The sequence below is a fragment of the Corvus brachyrhynchos genome, unplaced genomic scaffold, assembly GCF_000691975.1.
Source record: "Corvus brachyrhynchos isolate BGI_N302 unplaced genomic scaffold, ASM69197v1 scaffold3, whole genome shotgun sequence".
Lineage (NCBI taxonomy): Eukaryota > Metazoa > Chordata > Aves > Passeriformes > Corvidae > Corvus > Corvus brachyrhynchos.
Genome location: NW_008237619.1, coordinates 12839141 through 12862561, shown reverse-complemented (window position 1 = coordinate 12862561; position 23421 = coordinate 12839141). Strand labels below are relative to the sequence as shown.

Here is a 23421-nt window from a genome sequence, read left to right as displayed (position 1 = left end):
AGGGAAACAGGACTGACTGAGAAATGCATTTCCTTCTTGCTACAAGGAAGAATAGATTCTGATGTCAGCATGATTCAGTGCCGAATAAACCCTGAACTGCTGAGAACTAGTCTTGGAATAAAATAGAGAAATGAAATTCCAGGATCAAAATCTGTTCCCAGTACAAAATGATTCTTTCACCCCAGTGTGTGGGTAGCTTGTGGTGGAGCACTGTCTTGACTGTTCAACTCTGTGGTGACAGAGATCCTTCCATGCACTTCATGTAAGTTCATTTCATCCCTCCCCCAGCTCCACCTTCCTTTTAAGTAGTGATGGGCAAGAAGGATTAATGTAGTTCAATGATTTTAGGAGACAAATCTACCCCAAACCTGGAAAAAAAGGATGAAACCACAGGAAAAGACGGTAAGCTGGTGCCATGGCAGTCTCACAGAGCACAAAAAAGAGGGAGAAGTGGATTCCAGGATGAGAAAGAAGAAAGATGCTTTGACTTCCTGCAGGATGGACTAAGTTGTTACAGGAACTAAATTGCCCTGGGAAGTTTAGCTTAAGTCCAACCTGAAACCTAACTTTCTGTCAGCAGCTGGAGAGTAGGTAAAGAGATGATTACAAAGGGTAAAGCCTGTGAGCTGAGGTATGGTAGAGCTGAATGACAAGTAGTAACTTACTCTGGTTGGTAGACAAGATATTTCTGTTCTTCTTTAATATCACAAAACCCAGAAGAAGTGCAGAAATGATCAGTACAACCACAGCTATAAGTGGGCCAAAGAAATTTATCTTTGCTTGCTCCAATTCTTTCTCATGTATCTCTGAATAAGAAAACAGAGAAGATACACACAGGAAAGATTTAATTTGGTGACAATTACTTTAAACACTCTATCCCAAAGTTACATGAATTAGAAGTTTAGGTTAAGGCCCTCAGCGTCCTTTGCTTTTACAGTGCTTTAATAGTGTCAGTAAATCACTATCCACATTGTTTTATTTTCACTTCCAATAACTAGTGAAACTACCTGGTCTTAATGGTCACTTCAACAGCAGTTAAAGCCAAGCACTCTTTCTGAGGTTTGGGTAACATGTGAAGGATCAGCAATTTAATTCATACAAGAGCCTACAAGGCAGCTACTGTGCTAATGCTGCTCTGTACTACCATGCAAGTTTGAAAAACCTGGAACATGTAACTACTTGGTATGTGTTGGAAATGATGGTCAAAGCCTAATGAAATGCTGTAAGGGATGTGAAAGTCGCAGGGAATTCAAAGGACTTCCCCTCTATTTCTGTTTTTTGTGTTTTTGAGGTTTTGGTTGGCAGGATTAGCAGCTGATACAGCTTCAGTTATTGCCAAACAAAGCTTATGTTTATGTGGAGTTTCTGTTTTCTTACTCATTATCACTGCTTGTCAGGTATCTATTTTCATAAAGCCAGGGAGCAGAGAAGAATTGAAGAGGGAAGAGGAGGATACAGCATTATGGCTAATACAGCCATTTCAACACTCATGAGCAATGTGCAGAGCTGAACAAATATAAGAAGATTTCTGGATTGTATTTTAATAGTATTTAAAAGTCATAGAGTGCAAAGACATTAGAGGCAGTTTGCCATATCTGACATTGATAACTTAACCCTTTAGCTAAATTTGTATTAAGGAAACTGCACTGTGGAACTTTTTCAGAACAAGTGGCAAATTTCTTCTACATCTGCAGTAGTAAGGTGCATGCTTATACTACCCTGGTAGGCTTTCCTGCAATGCTACCATTCCCTCTTGGCTTCTTTTTCCTGTTAATTGAAGCACAGCTCTCCATCTTCAGCATTGTCTAAAAGAGACATGCGCAAGCCAAATTAACTTATGACCAAAGTGGGAATTGTCTTTATTTTGATGTTCTTATGCCATAGCTTACAAACAAAAACATGTCAAAAGAAGTTTTCCTGGTCCAGAAGATAAATAAAATACTGCTTTAGTTTAAAGAAAGGATCAGCCATGTGGAACCTTGAGATAATCCGGCAGTAAAGTCATAATGGAACTCATGTCCCCAGCTTCTTCTTGCAAGAGGTGTCTGAAAAAAGACACAGTCTCAGAGAATAAAAATCCCCAAATAGTCATTTTGGAATGTTCACTTCATTCTGCCAAACATCACGAAAACCACCAGGAAGGCTTCTAATACTAGTCCAAGTTTCATGGTCTTTATGCTTAAACTCAGCACAGTCTATTTGGAAGTTTGTGAATTAAATATGGTCCAAGGGACTCTTCTGTTTAGCATTTTGCCTCTTTCTATGGAATGATTAAGAATAGCGGCTCAAGCACTTTAAACCAGCAAAAGACCTCTTTTTTACTATCAGGGTAGTCAAACTCTGGAACAGTTTGCTGAGAGAGGTTGTGGAGTCTTTATCCTGGGAGGCGTTTAAAATTCAACTGCGCTACCTATTGACCCTACTTTGAGCAGAGTGATTGAACTAGATCATCTCCAGATACATCTTCCAACCTCAACAGTTCTCTGATTCTGTGAAGGGACAACCTCTCCTAACAGCTGTCTCCTCCAGAGACTGGTTGCTGCCTGATCCAGACTCCTAGGTTGCTTTGTTGCTACTGCAGCATCTTCTGGGGAGGGCATCAGTAGGGCTGTGTTCTGCATTGTGTAGCAATTCCTTCTCTGTGCCCTCTCCTTGTTGTAAGGAGATTCCCCATGTGGAAAAGAGAGGAAGTTCAGTGGTGAACATGATGGAGAACATACAACCCTCGTAACCAACTTCTACTACTACCTTGAGTTTATTCTCTGCCTTGACCATGCTGCTGTCTGTGATCAGCTGTGCGGCAGTACATCCTGCTTCTACCCATGCAGAAATGGGAATGGGAGAATGGAGACTCACCTATGCCTAGTGGGACAGAGACAAGGCTTCCCAGCTTCTCCCTAAGGTGAAGCAAGCAGCTGATATTAGTGCGGCTCTTTGTAGGAACTGGGATATTCAGCTTGCTGGTAACGTTGTACAGCTTTGTCACAGCATCCTGTGAGACATCCATGTGAGCCGTAGTGCTGTGTGTTATGTTCTCGTGTGAAATCAGCCAAGTCATCTCCTTGGGCTCTGGATAACCTCCACTGGAAGAACAGGAAAGATTCAAGTATCCGTTGGGCTTTAGTTCCCTGGAGTGCAGTTCTTCTATCTCAGGTTGACTATAGTTGGCTGAAATAGACCAAAAACAAAGCATCATTAGCCAGCCACACCACATTTGTGACAATCCCTGCCAGTTATTTAAGATTTACAGGCAGAAACAAATCTAAATAGTTTTCTTCAGGAAGACAATGGGCATTCCAAGAAGGGATTTTTTATGGCATTTTTTTGGTGTATATGTAGACTTGCTGATTCTTGTCTTCAGGGTGTTTCAAGGATGCAAGTCTGACCAGCCAGACAACGGGCCTCTGTCTCTCCCACCTCTCTAGGACTCATTAATAATGAAACCTGGCCTGGTTACAGATAAGGGCTTAAGCAGAAGATGGGAAGGGACCACGGTGCTCCCTTTGGCCTCCTGAATGGGTAAGGGGAAAACCACAAATTTCTAACTGTGAAATGTAAAGAAAGAAATCATCTGAGAGAATTCAGATGGGATAAATTCAAAGCGAAGTGTTGTCTTAAGTAGAAATATCCCTAAGTATTGTAAGTAAACATTTTGCAGCATATAATTCATCATCACTTTGTAGTAGGGTTCCCTTAGCTTAGCTTTTTTAATGGAAATGACTATAGCATAAGGTTTTTTTATTTTGTGTCACTTGGGTACTTACCACAATCAATGAAAAACACACCTGTTGCTTTAAAAAGCCAAGTTTTCCAGGCAAGAAATAGTAAAACAGGATTGGGAAGAACTATTTAAACATAAAATATGAATGACAAATGGCCACTTTTAACCAATACTCTCTCTTAAATAATCTAGATATTCTCGACCAGGATTTGTTTGGTTAGAGGTTCATAGTAAAAATAGTTGACTATAATGGAAAAGGAGAAAGAGAGAATGTAGAAATAATAGTGACTACAAGTTGGCATACAGCAAGCTAAAAAAAAAACCCTGACAACTTCCCAAAAAAATCAGAAACAAATCCCAAGAAATAGATTGAAGATTTAATTGAAAATGCTTCATTATTTTAGGGCCAATAGGACTAAAGCAAATATGGAGAAATATTGGAGAAGGGAAAAAGGGTTCTTAGAAAAATATGAGTCTTAAGAGGGTCTCACTCTTCTGCACACACACTCAGTGTGCTGGATCCAGGATCTAATCCTTGCCCTAGAGAATTCTTAATATGGATGAATGAAGAAACATGATGTTGCTTTTATTTTCTCTATCCTAGCACACAATGAATAGGATTTAGCTTAGTCACTTAAATCCCCCCAAGAGAGTCCATGGATATGAATTCAAAATGGAAAAAACCCCCTTTTTTATACCCCAAAATTTAGTTAAGTTGTCCCTCTGGAAAGCTCAAGCTTCCTTTCTCCTCAAGGTCTGACTTGCTTAGCTGACTGCTGTCAGACTTCTGATCTGGAGTATTTATTCTCTCCTTGGTATTTTATAGGAATGGCAGGAATGTAATCCATGACTATGAAATTTGCCACAACATCCAAGTGATTTAAGGGCTTCAATTTTACTGACAGTGAGCAAGTGGAAATAGTGGCATATACCCTGCACTTCTCTTTTATAGCTTCTGGAACCTCAATTTACTGGAAAGTGATGTTGGCTGCATGCAGGGTGTGGGCTACATATATGAGTTTTGTGTTTGTTAACAGAAAAACACATTTCGGGAAGTCTTTTGTATATAAAACATCTTCCAAAAAAGCTTTGGTATTAGATTAAATACCTCAAGAGACAGCAGATCCATCAAGACTTTAATATTTTTCTCAATGGCTTAATCACTTTGCTTCTGTTCTATTTTCTTTAGTGACCATTTGCCTTACTTCCTTCCAGACACTGACTGTCACTGAATGAATTAATTAGCCTTCAAATTTTTTTTTTTTTTAATATCTAGTATTTTACATGTATTTCAGGTTCCCACATTCTGGAAACAAAACTCTTCTCATTATTCTGTGTTGTGAGGTAATCAGATTGTTGTTTTAATGTTTCTAGTTGGACTGTGTTTTTTCCAGCCTTCGGATAACTCCACTAGAGCTTTTTCCACACTTTTCAGTTTTTCAACATCCCCTTTAAAATGAGCAACTGTAAGTCTCTCTTGTGACATCATTTCAGTCTCAACACTTTGAGCAGTGCATATTTTGAAACAGTTTCCCTAGTCTCAACTTCTTCCCTTATTGATCTATCTAGAGGAAGCACTGTAGACAAGCCACAACAGCAGATTTTCCAGTTAAGCTGCTTGTCCCCATGGTCCCTACCTTGCATTTTTAAGAGCCAAAGTTTTCCACTGTGAAACCTTTCCTTTTTTTCCGGAGAAGGATCTGAGTCCGTTGTTATTATATAAGTCATCGTGGCTGTATGAAATACATCTAAGCTACATATACAATCCTAGAATCTCTTGAGTTGGAAGGCACTGACAAAAATCATCAAGTCCAACCCCTGGCCCCGCACAGGACACCCCAAGAGTCACACCATGTGCCGCAGAGTGTTGTCCAAATGCTTCTTGAACTCTGTCAGGCTTGGTGCTGTGACCACTTCCCTGGGGAACCTGTCAGCACCTGACCACCCACCCCCTGGGTAAAGAACCTTTTCCTGATATCCAGCCTAAACCTCCCCTGACACAGCTTCATGCTATCTATATATTGTACTAATGTAATACATAAAAATAATATGTTTAAATTGTATTCAATGGTACTGCAGTATTTCTGAATGGGCTCAGCCACCAAGTGATGTAGATAGCTTTGTGTGACAGCCCTGTCATTCCTGTACAGCACTCAGTCTTTCTTATGCCCATTTTAAGTGTGACATGCCAAACTACAAAAATCCCTCCATGTATGATATGGGATTCTAATTAAGAAGCAGCATGTAAGCACAGGTACATTTCAATATTTGTGTTTTTCATCCAATTATTTTGAAGGGTTGGGTTTTTTGGTTTTTTTTTGAATATAGTTTTATACTGTTCCTTCCTTTGGGAGTTTATTGAACACAGAGTAATTTGGAAGGAAGACACCAGCACATGGTTAAAATAGTCTTCCTAAGCTAAACCTTAAAAGGTGTAGGACACTTTTAGTCCTAAGTGTGAGACATCTGTAACATGTTGCTGAGATGTTGGCTAAGCTGATAACTGATTCAACTGTTTGAATTAACTGAGAGTTGATGCAACATATCTTCTTAAAATGGGGGCCTTCAGATTGAGTGCACATTATGAGTTTCTGAGTTCCAAAACTTCACTGAAAATGCTTTTCCAGTAGATCTTGGGAGAATCAAAATTAACAATCTAGGTTTTTTATCTGTGGATCAAGGAAACACTTGCTAGTAGTACAAAGCTAAATACGGTCAATTGTCCTGGTACTCTGTTTTTGGCTGCTGTCATGCTTGGCCTGTTCTCTTTTAAAGCAGTATGCTGAAGCCTGAAAACACCAGTGCAAGTTAGAAGCTGTTATTATTAATGACTAGCACTAGGACAGTGGAAGACAGAACACAGGCATATGGATAAAGGTAACTAACAGAATAGTTTAAAATAGAGAAACATTAGGATTATATATTAGGTATCACTAAAAAGATTAGAAAATGTGAAGAAAAGATTGGTGCTTCACTTCCATTTCCCTATTAAAAGATTTACTGCCTTTTGCTCTGATTACAGAAAATTCTTTGATGCAAAACATCAGGTTGAATCTCATCAATGTATGTATGCATTTTTTCTTCAGAGATATTTTCTGCCTTCCTTTAACTGAACATACAAATTTCTGCTCCTCCATGTGAGCTGATATTTTCTTTATTTTCCCTGTGATTTATATGATCATAAAACAGCTGGGTGTTTGCAGAGATCTTGCTATGTTTCAATTCTAATTTGCCACCAATGTTGATAACTACTGCTACTTTTGATAGAAGGTAGCTTGTCAGATGCAAACAGACAAGCTTATTTTCCAGAGTCCTAAAAGCCATAAAACTTGCAGGAGGCAAGTCTCTTATCCATCTTTAGAAATTCTGCTCCAGAGCAAGTACATTTTCAGGGGCTTGGAGACAGGAGCCATCTTTCTGGACTGAACAAAATCACAGCGAATCCCACAGACCAAATGGCGATTGGAAGAGATTACTTACCAATGATGTGCAGTGAGCACTCAGATTTGTGTATGACCTCTGTTGATTGTTCAGTTACTTTTTGCATAATAATACACTGATAGCGTCCCTCGTCCTCAACTCCTGCATTGAACAACTGCAAGGTCCATTTGCCCATGTCCAGCTTGGTGCGGTTTATATATTCAGGACTAAGGTTCTCATGCTTTTCTTGGCCATAATATACTTCGTGCACCACTTTATTAGTGTCTTTTTGCCAAAAAATTATTAAATTCTTTATGTCAATTTTCTGAGGGTTTGGAAAATAGCAGGATAGGTGTACGGTGTGATGGAGAAATGCCTTCACCGGATGCACACTGGCAGCAATACCTTAGACAGAGAGAGAGAAAGAGAAATTAAGATTTCCACCAGCTACAAAAGAACACCAAGTTGCACTCAGAGATCCAACACTTAGCAACAGTGGAAATAAAACCACCAGTATTTTGACACAAATTCTCCCACTAGGTATGACAGGACACATAGTTGTTCAAACTGACTTAGTCTTGTGGAGTTCAGGTCATAAAACTGTTTCTTGTTTTTCTTCCTATATTTTACTTTCCTACTTAGAAGGCCTACCACACAGAGATCATGAGCATCTATATTTTAGAAGACTTATCTGCAGGCCAAAGATACAAACAGTTCTTGTTTGCAGCATCCTGAGTGTAATGAGATTCTGCCACAAAAGAGATAGTTGTACAATTTCTGTTTAAAAAGTTGAGTTAATTCTCCTAAGAAAATAACACAGTATTAAAGTTTTGAAGAAACTGTACACACTGTGTGGTAAATGTGAGTGTTTAGGGAAAGCAGGACCAGAAGGTCAGAAGCAGGTGAACACTTTCAGTGTCAATGAAGAATTAATCTAAAGTTTAATGACAAATAAAATGTCAGATTTAACTGTTCTGTAATTAATCTAGAATTTAATGACAGAGTAAATGTCAGATTTAACTGTTCTCTTGCTGATCTTGTTAGCAGAAATGGTCAATAAACACAATTATGCCTTCATGCAAAGAAAGGATGAACTGCACTACACGAGGGATGATTTTTCTCCTGCTTTCACCCATGCATGTGTCCATTATTATGAGTGGTGGTCTGGGAGGTCTGTCTTTTCTTGGAATAAGAAGTGCAGCCCTCTGTCCCAGAAGATACAAACATCTTTGCTGTGTTCAAAAGGAGAAGATTTACAGTCTCTCTCCTGGTGCAAAGTTTTGACTGTTCTTCCAGAGCACCAGACTGCAAAATGATCTCTGCGGGTGCCTCAAACTCCAGTTGTCCCATAACAAACTGCCAGTTTTCAGTTTAGTACTGCTCTTCTCTATAATACACACAGGTGATACACACACATTTTAAAGACAGATTTAAATTGAGAATTTAAGAGCATCATAAAATAAGTGCAATATAAAGATATAAAGTTGAAGAGAGAAAGTACTTACTATATATATTTTATAGAGTCCCTGCACACAATTTAAATACATGTCACATAGGCTGTATGACCTTGATTGTGCAATGGAAGTGATTAATTACTACTAATGAATGAGCTTCTTAGTAGAAGTTCATGAGAAAGTATCACATAGCTGGACACAAACAATCAAAACAGTTTTAACAATTAAAAATGTGCCTTTTACCTGGGAGGAGTATCATAGCACAAAGGAAGAACATGCAGACCTCCATGACACTGTAAGAAGGAGGAAAGAAAGAAATATGTTAGAGGTTGAAAACACTCCAGTACTCCCAAAGAAGTGGTAAAACAAGAAGTTTTAGCGAGAGAGAGTATTGCGAAAGTTAATCTCACCTTTTTCCATAGACTGGTGCAAAGACTTCTACGTGTTTCCCAGCCTTTAGCAACCACAACTAGCATGCCATGGCAGATCTCTGGTTTACAGAGAAGTTGATGTGGTGCAAAATTACTGCGAACTGTGTATGCCATGGGAGGAACACAGAGTCTCTGGGGTCCAAAGGGCAAGACAAGTACCCAAAACGCCTAGAGCAGAGGAAAGAGGAATGGGGAGCATGCTGGGCCTGGCAGTGTGGGGAAGAAGATGGAGAATTGAAAGTAGAGGGGGAGGAGAGTGTGACGCAGAAGGAGGAGGTGGGGGAGACGGCTCAGTGATGTCAGCTACCAGAAGCAATGAAGTGTGTGACCTTCAGTTTTGTGACAGGAACCTATCCTTAACAACAGCAAAGGATAAGGTAGAAAGTCCTTTATGATTTAAAGAGCAGAGGCTAAACAGCACATAGTTAGTGGTCAAGAAAAATATAGTTTCTCTTCAGAAAACAACAAAAAAACCCCTATGTCTTCTCATAAGCAAAACACCTCTCTGGCTGCTTGGGTTCATGTGGTATAAGGGTCCATAGTCCTGGTAAGCAGCCAAACGTCATTCCTGTGCACCCTGAGAGCGGCACCTGCGTCTGACTGCTCTGCATTTACTGCTTTGCATTTAGCAGCACCTTTGTGGTTTTTGTGTGCCTTTTCCATATATTTAGGAGAAGCCTCTGTACCACCCTTGCCAAGGTCCTTTGCTCTCCTCCTTTAAACAGCTCCAAAGAAACCTCTTTTGCAGGAGCAGATGTTAGGCTCTCCAGCTCTCATACTTAAAACCAGTGAGATGCTGTCTGCTGTACTCACTGGTAGTACACTTTCCTGATGGATGGTTTCCCACTTTTTGTTATGTTTTATTTTAGGCTAGTACACTTGGGTCTTTACCTTTACCCCAGGTCTCTGGTCTCCTGTTTAATACAGAATTCCACTCAGTCCACTGACATGTTTTGTGAGTGTACTGTAATGTACAATAATATTTTTTCCAACTTCATCCTGCCTTCTCTTAGGAAAGGGGAGAAAGAAGTCCACGTGGCTTGGAGGATATAGATAATTTTCTTTTGATCCACCTGTCACAGCAGAAGAGCAGGAAGGGGAGGGAGGGCTCATGCAGAATCTGTTGTCATAGATGGAGGTCATTCTTTTTGTGCTGCAGCCACCCAACTGCATGGTAAACTTTTATCAAGGGGTTTTCCTCCCAGGCTGGGCCCCACTGAACTAAACCAGACAACTGACTGCCTAAGTGCCTGTGCCAAGCCACTGAAAACTACAGAAACTACTTTTCAGCAGTCATATTTCCATCCTATAAATAAGAATTTTGGCTTTCAGTCAAGTGAAAAATAAAGGATAGCTCTATTTTTTTGGATTCCATGCAGGTGTGTAAGAGGAGAAACTAAAGCAATTTAGCAACTACTGACATAAATGGAGTGTACTGCTATAGCTAGGCATGTTTTGCAATGACTGTCTCACAGAAGCAAAAACCAAAACCAGAACTTAAAATGAGAGTGAGAGAGAAAAAACCCAAGCAAGAATACCAAATAAAACTGCTTGCCTTTCTTTATGGTTTGGATTTGGAGCTGTGAGGACAGAAGTGTTCAAATTCTGACACGTTTTCCCGGCTGCCGTCTTCCAGGACAAGGCGTTTTGCTGGGGATGCTGGCATGAGGAAGGATCCCGTGAGTCTGCAGAGGGGTATACCCCCACCTTCCCTGTGGAGGGGAATTGCTTGTCACTGAGTGTGAGTGTGACAAGCTGCTTCTTTCATGCAAGCTGCTTTATAGAGAATTGCTGAATCATTAATTGGGCCACTACAACTTCAGTGCTGCGAGCAGCTTTTCTTCCCCTTTTTTATAAAATGCCTTTAACCAGCAAATGCAAATCCTTGGAGCCAGTGTCCAGAAGACTGAAGAGAGGAAGGGGAATTACACAGTATCACTGTGCGCTACTTACACCATTCCTTTGGCATATTCAATACAGATTTTTTTGTTCAATTCTCTCTTATATCTGCAGGCCATTGAAATTCGTGGGTCCCAGAACTGACCAGCAGTCAAAGTGGGCTGGGTAAGGGAGGAAAGATAGACATTGTGGGTCTCTGTGTGGATGTGCAGTTTTGCTGTTCACAGGCTGAGTGTATCCATCTGTGGAAGTGGCACTTTTTCACAGTGCCAGTGATAACTGATGAGATGGGAGTGGTTTGAAGACCCAGGGCTTTAAAATTATCTCTGACATCCAGAATAATGTGAGGTCGGTCCATGGAGAGGTAAACATTTTCCCTTGCTAAATAAAGCTAGCATATATGGTGTATCCTTTTTCCTCTTTTGGAGCTTTTTCAGCCATTCCTGAAGGTGTCTCCATGACTCACAATTACAAATCAGGTGTGGATGTCAGAGATGAAAATGGAGCAGTATATTAATTGAAATTATGTCAGTACGCAGTCAGGAGTCCCACTCAATCCTTTATTTACTATCTCTGCAGTGCAATCACTGAAAGGAGAAGAAACCATATGAGGACATGCACTTTACAGGCCTGATTCATGACGGCTTCAGTTTGGCCCAAACCAGTCTGAGAAAACTCATGAGGCAATTCCCACTTGGCTCAGTACAGGGGGATTCCTGCCCTGACTCATAAAATCATAGAATGTTAGGAGTTGGAAGGAACCTCAGAGATCACCTAGTCCCAGTGCCCCCTGACATGGGCAGGAACATCTCCCACTGGGCCGGGTTGTTCCAAGCCCATCCAATCTGGCTTTGAACACTGCCATGGTTGAGACAGACACAACTTCTCTGGGCAACATATTCCAGTGCCTCACCACCCTCACAGTAAAGAATTTCATCCTAATATCCAGCCTAAATTTCTCCCCTTGCAATTTGTACGCATTCCTTCTTTTCCTATCACAACAGTTCCTGATGAAGGATCCCTCTCTCTTTCCTGCAGCCCCCTTCAGATACCAGAAGGTTGCTATGGGAGGGGCTCCAGTCCTCTTACCAACTTAGTGGCCTTCCTCTGGACTTGCTCCTAGAGTTCCTTGTCCTTCTTATGTTGGGGGCACCAGAACTGTATGCAGCACTCCAGGTGGGGTTTCACAAGAGAAGAGGAGAGTAGAGGGGGAGAATCACCTCCTTCAGTCTGCTGGCCATGCTGCTTTAGATACAGCCCAGGGTAGGGTTGGCTTTCTGGACTGTGAGTGCACACTTCCTGCTCATGTTGAGTTTTTCATCAACCATCATGCCCAAGTCCTTCTCCACAGGGCTGCTCTTAATCACTTCTCTGCCCAACCTATTGGTGTCCCTGGGACTGCCACAACCCAGGTGTAGGACCTTGCCCTTTGCTTTGTTGAACTTCATGATGTTTGCACTGGCCCACCTCTCAAGCATGTCAAGATCCCTCTGGATGGCAAAAACTCTGACATCAATGTTTGGGAAAAAGAGGCAACTTCATTCCCTTTACTTTTGAGGGCAATTGCCAGAAAGCCCGGTGTGACTTATTTTGGGATTGGCTTTCTGTCTCATGTTCCTCCCAATCCAGCATGTGAAAACAGCATGTAAAACACCAATAGGCACAGCGAAGCATGAAGGTCTTGGAGGAAACAAGAGCTTTGTATCAGGTACGCTTGCCTGCGTTTTCATTTACTCTCTTTTTTGCTGTTTTCAGTTTTGGATATAGTCATTATCATTTGAAAGACACTGTCACATCTGTGCTCTTTGACTCCTAAGTTCCTTCATTACCCTTAAGTTCTTTCCAAAATATTCTTTTCTTGCATATTCTCACAGGTAATTAGCTTGTTTTCTTACAACAGGTACACATATTCTATGGGAAGACTCTCCTGCCCCATGTTGAACTCAAAACAAAACTAAACACTGAACTAGTAAATTACTCTTTTTATTTTTCTAGCATGGGGAATTTTTCTGAAATTTCCACCCTATGCAACACCAAGCAGCTCCATGAGCACTGCTGTGAGCCTCCTGGAGGCAGGACATCTGTGACAAAGACTTTCCACTGCTGACTTGGAAGCTATCTCAGTGGCTTGTAAATTAAATGATCCTAAAAATGCATTTACCAGCCTTCTCCCATGTTGTAAATACAGGTTGATTTGCACAAGTTTAATGGAAGGAAATCACACATTAAGAAAATTTCCTTAACATGGCAAGTTCAGAGGATTCTATGATGCCCTCCACCCTAATAGTAAGCCATACAACCGTATAACTATCCAACAAGGAACATATTTTAAAAACACACATTACTCAGGCAACTTCCTATGTGCTTCCCCAGTCAGAAAAGTGTCACTGTTTTAATCAATTGCAAAACTTTTTCTATTGTTCATTCTTTTATAACAATATTTTACTCCAAGTTACATTTAAAAATTCTGGGCTTCTGTTTAATTATTTTGTTATTACATGAAGAAAACCCAAGCCTCTGCCTTCCTAATTTTTTATTTCTCAATGCATTTTATATCCCTTCCCACTCTGCAACATCATTTTATTATATCTAAATCTTCAGGAGAACCATGACTTTCGCTATGATTCTGGGATCATTTTGCTCTAACATATAGAAACTCCTCTTTTAATAACAAGTAAAAAACACCAATTATTTAAATAATACCTTTGGTCCAGAGATCATGGAGCATTCCACTGCCTCTGCAAGCAGAATCCTTCATCCACAACTAGGGGCGGGTATCTCTGAAAGAGAGCACAGCAGCTGCCTAAAGATACAGAGTCCCACCGCACAAATCATAGGATACAAACGTGTTCTCCCTGCAAGTGAAACTGCGGGGGAAATTCAGAGGGGAAGAACGTCATCAAACCAGAATTAGATACTCGTTTGGATTAGCTGTGGTGTTTGAGTTCCACCTAAAGGACAGGTCAGGCTGACATATTTTTCCACACTTTAAGCCAGGCCTGGCCACAGAATTGGCAAGTTGGTTGAACCACTTCTGCATCACAGGCACCATAGGTGACGTCTGTCCTCCTTTCCCAGCCCTTGGACTTGCATCAAAGCTAGTAAAGCAAACTTGTCAGCTGGGAAGTAGCAGTTGCTGGGTTCACTTCTCACCAAATCACAGCATCCTGTTTGACTTTGCAGTGACACAGAGAAGGAGCACAACCCTGTTCCCGCACAGGTCACAATTTAGAGGTGACCGCTGACTAACAGACCAGTCAATTGCTGGGGACTCTTCAAGAGTCATTGTACAGAAGAGGGAATTTAAATGCCCATTCCCAGGTTGTCCCTCTTCCAAGCCTCCTATCTCAGTGCAGGACACTTCGCCTGGAAATGGCATCATGGCTACACAATGCAGTACAAGCATAACTTCAAATAGCAGTTTGCAGGGCACCTCTGGTGTCAAGGTGTGTGCTGTATACAGAAAGATTAATCCGTATTTGATTCCCAGCTATACTCAAACACAGCTAACAAGGATTAGCTGCCATACAATATATTCTATGCTTAGTGCTCAGGTATTATATTCTTTATTTTCAGTAAGAGTCTTTCAAAATCAGCTGGGCATGTGACACCAACCTCATACTGCCTTTCAAACAGAAGGATCGCTGATCAGGTGCTACTTTTCTTGCAATAAATTAATCTAAATTATTAAATGAAGATATGATATTCAGTAGATCAGTTAAATGAGCCAAGCCTCTGTCCTAGTGCAGAAATCACTCTGGAGACACGTACTGATTTTCTCACAGTGCTTCTTATGGCACATTAACTTTACAAAGGTAAAGGAAAAGATTGGTTTTGGTTTCTCCCTTCAACCACTTTGCTGAACTGAGCTTTGAAGAAAGGACCTGATTCTCCTATTCACTGGTGTAAATAAAGACCAGCCTCCTTATAACACACATAATTGAACAACACCCTGGAGATCCACTTTGGTCCTTTCACCCAGGTCTTGCTTATAAACACCCTGCTCCAGGAATTCAGGAAATAATTGTGCTGATGCCGTCATAGGATGGGCTCTGGCTCATTCTGCTGGTCAGCTTGCTCCAGGAAGTGTGTGAAGCTGCTATGATAGCAGCTGTGGCTCAAATAAAACAGAGAGCAGCTGTGGAGTCACTTCACTAATAGCAATTAGATTTTTACGAAGGTGTGCTCCTACTAGTTTATAGGAGCATTACAAAGGCTTGTGTCTGTAACTGTCCTAATCATTAGCAAATAAAGAAAAAAGGCTAAAACACTCAATCAAAAGGATTACTACAATACTGGTGAATGCCTTATTTCTTTCTCCAGTGTTCCTGACTCAGAGGCAGCAAAATACTTCAGTATGGATCTTGCTTGATAACAGAAATATTCATCCTATCTCTGTCCTCAGTGCCTGTCCTCCACCATGTGCAGAAAGCCCAGATCACAGAAAATCCAGCCTTTCCTATCACGAATATGTTTGTGCTACTTATAGAAAGTGCTCTCTGTGCAAAAGAAACTTCCTCTTTTTAAGTTGAAATTCCCCTTTCAAAGCACATTTAATTCTCTCACAAGTGTCGGTGTTATTCATAGTCTCCCTGAGCCACCGTGTAGCCCCAGCCTTCACAAAAACTTTTGCTTGGATTTTGCCTGAAGGAAATAACCCTTTTTGAAGAAGACTAAGTTTTTATGGCTGACAAATTCCATTCTCTTTTCTTTGCTTAAATAGGTCTCAGAACATGAAATACAGTTTTTTGGCAAAGACTGAAGCTACTACAATGAGATTAAACAAAACAGCCTGTCCTTTCCCAGTACTCCACTGCTGAAAGTCACCAAGTTAATTTAAGAACTGATGACACAGTAAAAATACATCTGAATGGATTGTTATGTAAGAACAGTGATATCAGGACTGATTCAATGATATTTATGGGAAATTGAAGAAATTTAAGGCCATATCTATGCCGCAGCTGCCTTTCTTGCCATGTTCTCATTGACTTTTCTACATGACTGAGTAAATAAGTTGTGATTATGTGTTTGACTATTTATATGTATAATTCTTTGATAAATTGGTAACTTCATTTTCTTGTACTGCCAATTTATTTACATGGAATTTGATTTCTCCTGTAATCTCATTTTGATTCCGCCAGCTTAGTAAAACTTGTAATTTTATCATCCATTCAGATTTGTTTCAAGTTGGCTTATGAGCGTGCAGTGATCCTTATAAAAGCCCAGCTTAATGAATGCAGTTGTTCTTGCCAGCTGTAGATCAAACAATATTCACACCTGAGTCTCTTTAGTCTGAATCACAGTTTATACATGGCATTCCAAAAGGGGCTCCCTGGGGAAAAAAGAAATCTGTCCTGTATCCTTTGCCTATTAAGCATCTGTATCTATTGCCTATTTTTAGAAATGAATTCCAAATCAGTTTCTGTACGCACGTTTTTTTTGCCCAGGACAAACTACTCAACCGTTCTGATTAAAAATAGAGAAGTAGGCTGTTAGGAGTGAAGAAGGGGAAGTTTTTTCTCCAGTCTGTAGCAATCAGAGAACTATAATTTACTTTTAACAGTTTCCTGTGAATGCAGCCAAAAGAATAATTTCTTCAACTAGATTGATTGAAGACTAATTGGACCTAATTTAAGTGTTTCCCAAACATGTTCAGCAAAAATCTAAAACCTAGGCGCATTTACAGGCTTCAGATTTTCTCCTTGCATGCAACTTAGTGCTGCAGTTAACAAGAAGAACAAGAGAGGTGCGTAGGATTTTCGGAGATGATGGAGTATCCTCCTCCCACTCTGAGATGTCACCAAAAGTGATGATGGATGAGACCTAAACATTGCACTGGAAGAAATCAAATTGGAAATGTTAAATATTCTTTGTCTTTCTGCTTACAGAGCCCCACCATTTATACTGAATGTCATACAAATTTCTTGAGTTCAGTTCTCACCTGAGTCAAATCACCAACCAGCCAGGCTGGTTCCAGTTGGGTTAGAGGGTAGTGCTCTTTGTATGAGCCTGGGTAACTTTTGATGAGAAGGGATATGGTTCGTAGTTCATGGTGAAAGTTTTGCTATGCATTTATATGTTAGCTTTACCTATATTTTATTGAAAATAATTGGTATTTAATGCATATAGCTGTGTTGGCAATGTATGGCTTGTGATTCTCTCTTAAAAACTTGTTGGGTGACCTCTGAAATAGGAAACCGATGTGTCTAAATCAGAAGAGAATCTAAAAAGTTTGAAGCAAGACAGAGACAGTGCGTAGGCAAGGAAAGAGAAACTAGATCAGGTTTTAATTGAAACACATAAAAACTACATGAAAAGACCATAGAGAGGCAGGGATTTTGTAGAATAGAACTAGGAGTTAGCAGCTGATAAGAAGGTTTTTAAGAAGAGGTTACCGAGAACACTCTAATAGTCTTGGGAAAAACATACTTCATGGTAGATCATAAATAAAAGGTAAGCAATTATTCAGAAAGACAGACTGAACTTGAAAGCCCATGCTTAAGAGTGAATTTTCATCAGAATTTCATCCACTCCTTTGTCTTTTGCTAAAAGAAAAACCTTGAAGTTGAAATTGAAGAAAAAACAAAGATACAAAGTAAGGATTGAATATAGATCTCCAAGTTGGCATATACAGAAAGAGGAAACATGTTCTTTGTTGAAACTTGGTCACACAAAACATTGCATGTATGACTAATACAGCACAACCCTAAAAGCTGATAGGTATTGGGAAAGATGTTTCCTTGTAGTTTAGATTCCAGCTCTGAAAAGGTTTCCCTTGGAGATACATAGCAGCAAGGACAAGATGCTGTGGTGTGCACAGAGCCTCACTGAAATTTCCAATTTTGCATCAGGGCTGCAGGTTGAAAAGGTTTGGCAATCTGGAGCTGCTTGTGATATTGCAATGCACTTACATTATGATAGGATTGTAGATGCAAAAGATTGATTGAAGCATATGGGGACACATGGGGACATAAGTCTGCCACCCACAGCACAGGTGCAAATGCTGTGAGCAGCCCAGACATGCTGAACAGACGCCCCCAGCTGACAGAGGGCCAAAGTGAGGACGGCTGAAGTCTTAATTTTTGTACGCACAGGTACTACTTACCAGTTAATGTTAGAAAGACTTTACTTATGGTAGGCAGATGTTTTGTAGGTACTTATCAGAGTGGGAAAAGCATGAGATAAAATGGCCAAAGGCAAGCAGATCTGGTGTACTGAATTATGTGAGGATGTGGAGAGGTTTTTTAAGAAAATTGGTAGTGGGTTGTACTGGAAAGGAGGTAAAGGACATCCTGAAGGAAGGGATCTTAGTGCCCTAGGAAATGGTGTGGCCTGAAAGTAAGTGCTGCCTTCCTTGGGAAACCCAGAAAGCTTCCAGAGGAACTGTGTGATCCAGTGCCTAAGGCTGAAGTGGCCACCAGGAAGGCAGGTGAGAAATCATGAGGAGCCCAAAACTGGGGTGAAAGCATTGGAGGCAAAGAGAATCACCAATTTTACAGTGACAGAACCCCTTTAGCCGTATATAGGATCTGAGTTTTCTGTTAAAGGCAGAAGGGATGTCAAAATATTCTTAATTATCCCCAGACTATTAAATGCTGATGCAGAAATGATGCCTGACTGATTAAAAAGCAAGACGAGTTCCAGACAAAGATGTGTTACAGTAAACAACAGAGAAGTGCTCAAGGCGTTGTTAGGAGGTATCTTGACTCTGGAGATAGGATTAGGAAACTGTTTTGGCAATTTCCAAAAAAGTCCCCCTAGAGTCTCTGGGTACCACCAAGGCCATAACCTCTGCTAAGTGGCTTGAGGGCATAAAGCACAAAAAGATTGAGAAACCAAACTGTCTTGTTTCTGCTCCCACAGTCACAGCTCACTCCGAGAAATGAAAGGAACTCTGGCATGGAATATTCTCACAATGGGTTGTACTGGACAAATCTTATAACCTAGGGAAGGTGGTGATGCATTTTTTGCCATGAATGGATGAGGCAAGTTTTATAGACAGAGAAATATCTTTTATTAATCCAAATATTGGGGGGAAAAAACAGGAAGAGCTTGAAAAGGCTTTAAAAATGCCTGATAGCCTGCTTTCCTTTTCGTGTTGTATGAGTTGCTCTAGGAAACATGATCTCTCTACAAATCTTGCTTCATTTAAACTATCCTGGCTACAGCAAGACTGCTATTATAATTAAGGCTTTGAATGTCCCCATCCAGAAAACAAGAGTTGCTAAACAGAGTTCATGGGGAGAATGCAATGCTTTCAAATGGAAATTTTGGCAATTAGCACACTGAGGAGGGAGTCACCTACATGAGTCTATGGGAGAAGCCTGCAGAAATATGTCTTCAATCTGACCACTTTCTAGGGTATGGCTTTCTTATTCTATGATAATAGGTTCCTGATTTCCCTCAGGATTCCCAATCTAAAAGTTTTTTCTGCTAATAGGCGGCTTCATCACCTCCTCTAAAAAGAAGGATGCATCACTCTATCAGAAACTCTATCAGACACAAACCAATCCCCTTTCTCTTCTTTAGGAGGCTCAGGTTTATCAGAAGATTCTGACTTACTTTTTCACACTGCAGGACTACTTTGTGTACCAGGCTAAAGGCAGTCCTGCAGTAGGACCAAATCACTTCTGAAGCCGCTCCACTTTGCACAGAGAAGTTACAAAGCCTCTTGGTCAGAAAAGAAGGAGCATAATGACCTCCATTTACTGGTGCTTCAAGTGGGATATGGGAGCTCTGGATTCATATTGCTGCTCCCAGGACTGTATTAAGACTTTTGTGTGAAGTATTATTATGCCAAAAGCACAGGCAGTGGTTGGGGCTGAAAAAAGAAGACCGGGAATGACCTCTTCTTTGAGACTGCTTGCATCAGGCAACTAAAGCACTATTCCCCCTTTCTAATTCACAGGTTCACGAGAGGTTGAGAGTTGTCATCTACCAGGGAATAGCTGTCTACAGTGCTATTCCATAATGTGAGAGTTGGAAGCATATCAGCATCTGACAGGCAGGACTGGGAAATGGCCTGCACCCTCCCCACCTCTGAATGAGAGCTCTAACCACTAAGCAACTGTAGAAATAGTCCCAATCCAATAGGCAGAGAGAGACATTATTCCTCTAACCATATTTCCAAAGGAATAAGCACCTGCAATCCAATTTTGTGCAGAGACTCATTCAATAAATATGTTCTGAGACAACCAACTATGCCAAGTCCATCAAACAAGACAACAAGAGGAGAAAGGCTGGGACTTGACTCTTAGTAGGGCCTGAATTAGTAAACTGTCTCTAAGCATCTCGGGTTTTGTTATCTGGAAACCTGAAATCCTGGAGGCCTATTGAATTTAGGCTAAATAACAACTGAAAAGGGGCTTTTATCTTTGTCAGTCTGTGCTTGGATGCCTTAAATCCAGCCCAGGAACCATACTAAGTGCTGAGAGATTTCAGTGGATTTGTCCTACTGGACAGACTTTTTCACTCCTTTCATGGCCAGGGCAGCTCCTGCACTGCTTTTTGTTATGTCTTCGGTCACTGGTGAGTACCAATGTCTGCTGAAAATCACGTCCCACATCTTCTCAATGCATAGCATGGAAAAAAACTTCTGGAGATTAAAAGAAATCTCATAGAAGGTACCTGCTGCAGTTCCTAGGAGCCATGGCCAGCAGTGCCTGGAAAAACCCTCTACCCTTCAGAAAAGACTGAGATTTAAAATTCTGCTGGTCCCAGGACCCACTTTGACAACAGTTGTCCAGGAATGAGAACTCTCAGGCACACCCTACTTAGTTTTGATTCAGACAAAGGAGTTGCTATTATGGGGCAGGGGAACTACATGTAAACTTCGTTCTTAAGTTTATTTAATCGACTGGATCTTACCGGATGTTCCAGTTAAACTGGGAGCAAAGTTTATTTAATATATAATGCCTGCAGTTTGAGAGATGGAGATTAAAGCATCCAGTGCATTTAGAGAGGATTTCATTCTCATGGAGCCTGGTTTTGCAACTTGTTTAAACAAAATGTGGTCCTTTGATGTGGAAGTGATGCTAACATGCAAGGGAATAAAATACATGAAATTTAAATACAGGGAATGAGTTTACAAGTACTTAACCCTGTATATAGGTTGATGTACTGAAGCTCTCTTGTTCCATGCATCCTATATACTTATTCACTCTTTTGATATATTATGCCAGCTGGAAGAATTATGCCCTTTGAGACCACAGCAGAGAGAATATGCTGTTCAATTCAAGTCCTCCCCAAGCATAAGACAATCTGGCCATCCTCCTAATAAAAAATAAAAACAAAAACAGGCTGAAAATGGAGGAAAATTACTGCAGCCTCTTATGCAGTGCAAGTCCACCGTGTGGAAATATTATCAAAGGAGATATGTAAGATTTTACTATTAAATCTTTTCAAGGGTTTTTTATATATACCTGAAAAGAAATTAAACTCATCGCTGAAAAATAGAAATAATCACGTAAGTTGACAACTTATAATCACTCAATCACTTTTGTGCTTTTTTTCCAATAAATGTTAAGAATGACTAGTTTGTTTGAAGCCACCACTTGGAAGCAGCAGTAAGATAATAAACTCCTCTGGACAAAGGTTATGCATTTAAAGCTGTCTTTCCATCCTCTCCTATCTAATGCTCTGCTAATGCTCGTTTTATTTGCTTGACTAAATTTTTTATTAATGTACCTGAAAAAATCTTTGGCCAAGGGTGACCTTCCTTCAGCTAGGATGAATAAAATGACTTCATTCCCTTGACTCTTTGCTGCTAATGGGACCAAAAATGATTGAAAAATCATTGAGAGAGTACAAAATATTGACAGGCGCAATGGGACTATCAATGAAGTCAGAGAAAATATTGGTGAATCAGATCATCAATGAAACTAAACAGCCAGAGGAAGTGAAAGAACCTGACAGCATCATCAATTTACCTCTTATCCTATGTGGGATTTGATAAAAGAGCTGTGCACTCCTCCTTATCCTGAAACCTTCCTATTTTGAGGCCCTTCCATCATGGCTTTAAAGGAGGTTGACAACATGCAAACTGCTAGCAGAAGAGTTCAATTTACAGGGTCAATTAACTGAAGATAATCCCCTGAAGTTATAGGGGACAGAAAAAGGAGAGGAAACAGCATATTTCAGAGATGTACTATGTGACATCCCTCAATACATTTGAGCAGTTGAAGAGAAGGAAGGATCCCATCCATGAGGATAAGCATCACAGGAAGTTTCCTCTTGGACCAACAAGATGCAGATTACTGCTGTCCTGAGGCTAGTCTAAAGCAGAAGACAGCTCAAGACTCTGCAAACTTGCCTATAGATAGTTTTCCTACTGGTGAGTAATATTTGTAACCTTTAGAAACTGTGATTGTGTCTGCACAACAACTTGTACACATCCAAATATGTAGAAATTGCTGTCTTAAATAATATTGCATTGCAAGGGTTGGAAACTGTGTTTGTAGTGTATTAGCTTGCCAAAATGGGAAGGAGAGGGTTTTAAACCATTTTGAGTGAAACAAGGGCAATTAGGTTGAATAATGGAAAATTGTGTAAGTTGCTCAATAAACAGCAATTCTGATAAGCCTAATGGCTGCCTCAAAGAGACTGGAAGAAGGTTATGTTTGTCATATGTTACCATTATCATGTGTTCTTAAGTCTCCGACAGGTAATTTCACAATCTGAATCCCAATTGTGCTTATATAAAGTGCAGTTGTTGACTTCATATTATATCTTAAAAGTATATTTATTGTATATGTATTGTTGTAATTTAATTTGAGCTCTATCTTGCTTTATTTTAGTTAGCTTAGTGGGTAACACTGGTTATAGGCTTCTTAGTTTATTAATAGGTAATCATCCTTGTAAAAGGCTCTCAGGCATAGGGTTTTTCCCTTTCAGAAATGCAGTCAGGTTATAAAAGCTATAGTAATTCTGCTGGTAAATATTTATCCTTGTTTCTTGATGTGTACCTGTGTTCTTCACAGTATATTATACAGTCCTGTGTAAGACACTTGCTTACCTTAGGTTTTAAGACTCTTACTTTAGATGCCTACATATACCTGTGTGTCAGTGAGCACTGTATTAACAGGCTATGAATACAAAAACTAGCTGTTTCTAATTATATATGACTTCAGAAGGTTTAATGGACTGTTTGTGAAATTATGGTCTCCTAAAAATCTGTTTGGTCTACACTGCAGTTCCCACTGTACTTTGTCATCCTTCATCATTAGGCTCTACTTTTTGAACTACTGTAACTTCTAGAACTTGAAGTACTTCACCTTGAATTTGCATTATGTATAACAGCCAATGGATCTTGAAATATTCTTCAAGGTGATGTAATGTGCTTCTGCTACCTCATCACGGATCTGCCAAACACAAGTGAAAAGCTGTGGGGTTTATTAGCCATGCTGTAAATATTTAATCCATCAGAATATGCCAAAAAATAATTATATATAATTGACAAAGATGTTTTTTATACATTCTAGATTTACATTTTTATTGC

At 40.1% G+C, this 23421-nt stretch overlaps 1 protein-coding gene across 2 annotated transcripts in view; it reads right to left on the bottom strand.

Annotated features, from left to right (window-relative positions):
• Positions 1-13747, bottom strand: part of CD86 (CD86 molecule) — a 15606-nt gene extending 1859 nt beyond the window's left edge. The window contains exons 1-5 of one of the 2 annotated variants that reach the window (XM_017731988.1): positions 13629-13747; positions 8839-8888; positions 7202-7546; positions 2857-3168; positions 666-806 (exon numbers count right to left, since the gene is read on the bottom strand). In XM_017731988.1, the coding sequence (XP_017587477.1) occupies positions 666-806; positions 2857-3168; positions 7202-7546; positions 8839-8884 (844 nt within the window). In that variant the 5' untranslated portion in view covers positions 8885-8888; positions 13629-13747. Of the gene's footprint in view, positions 1-665; positions 807-2856; positions 3169-7201; positions 7547-8838; positions 8889-9005; positions 9243-13628 lie in introns of those variants that run through there. The other variant, XM_008631798.2, reaches the window with a different exon arrangement.
• Positions 13748-23421: the final 9674 nt, after the last annotated feature.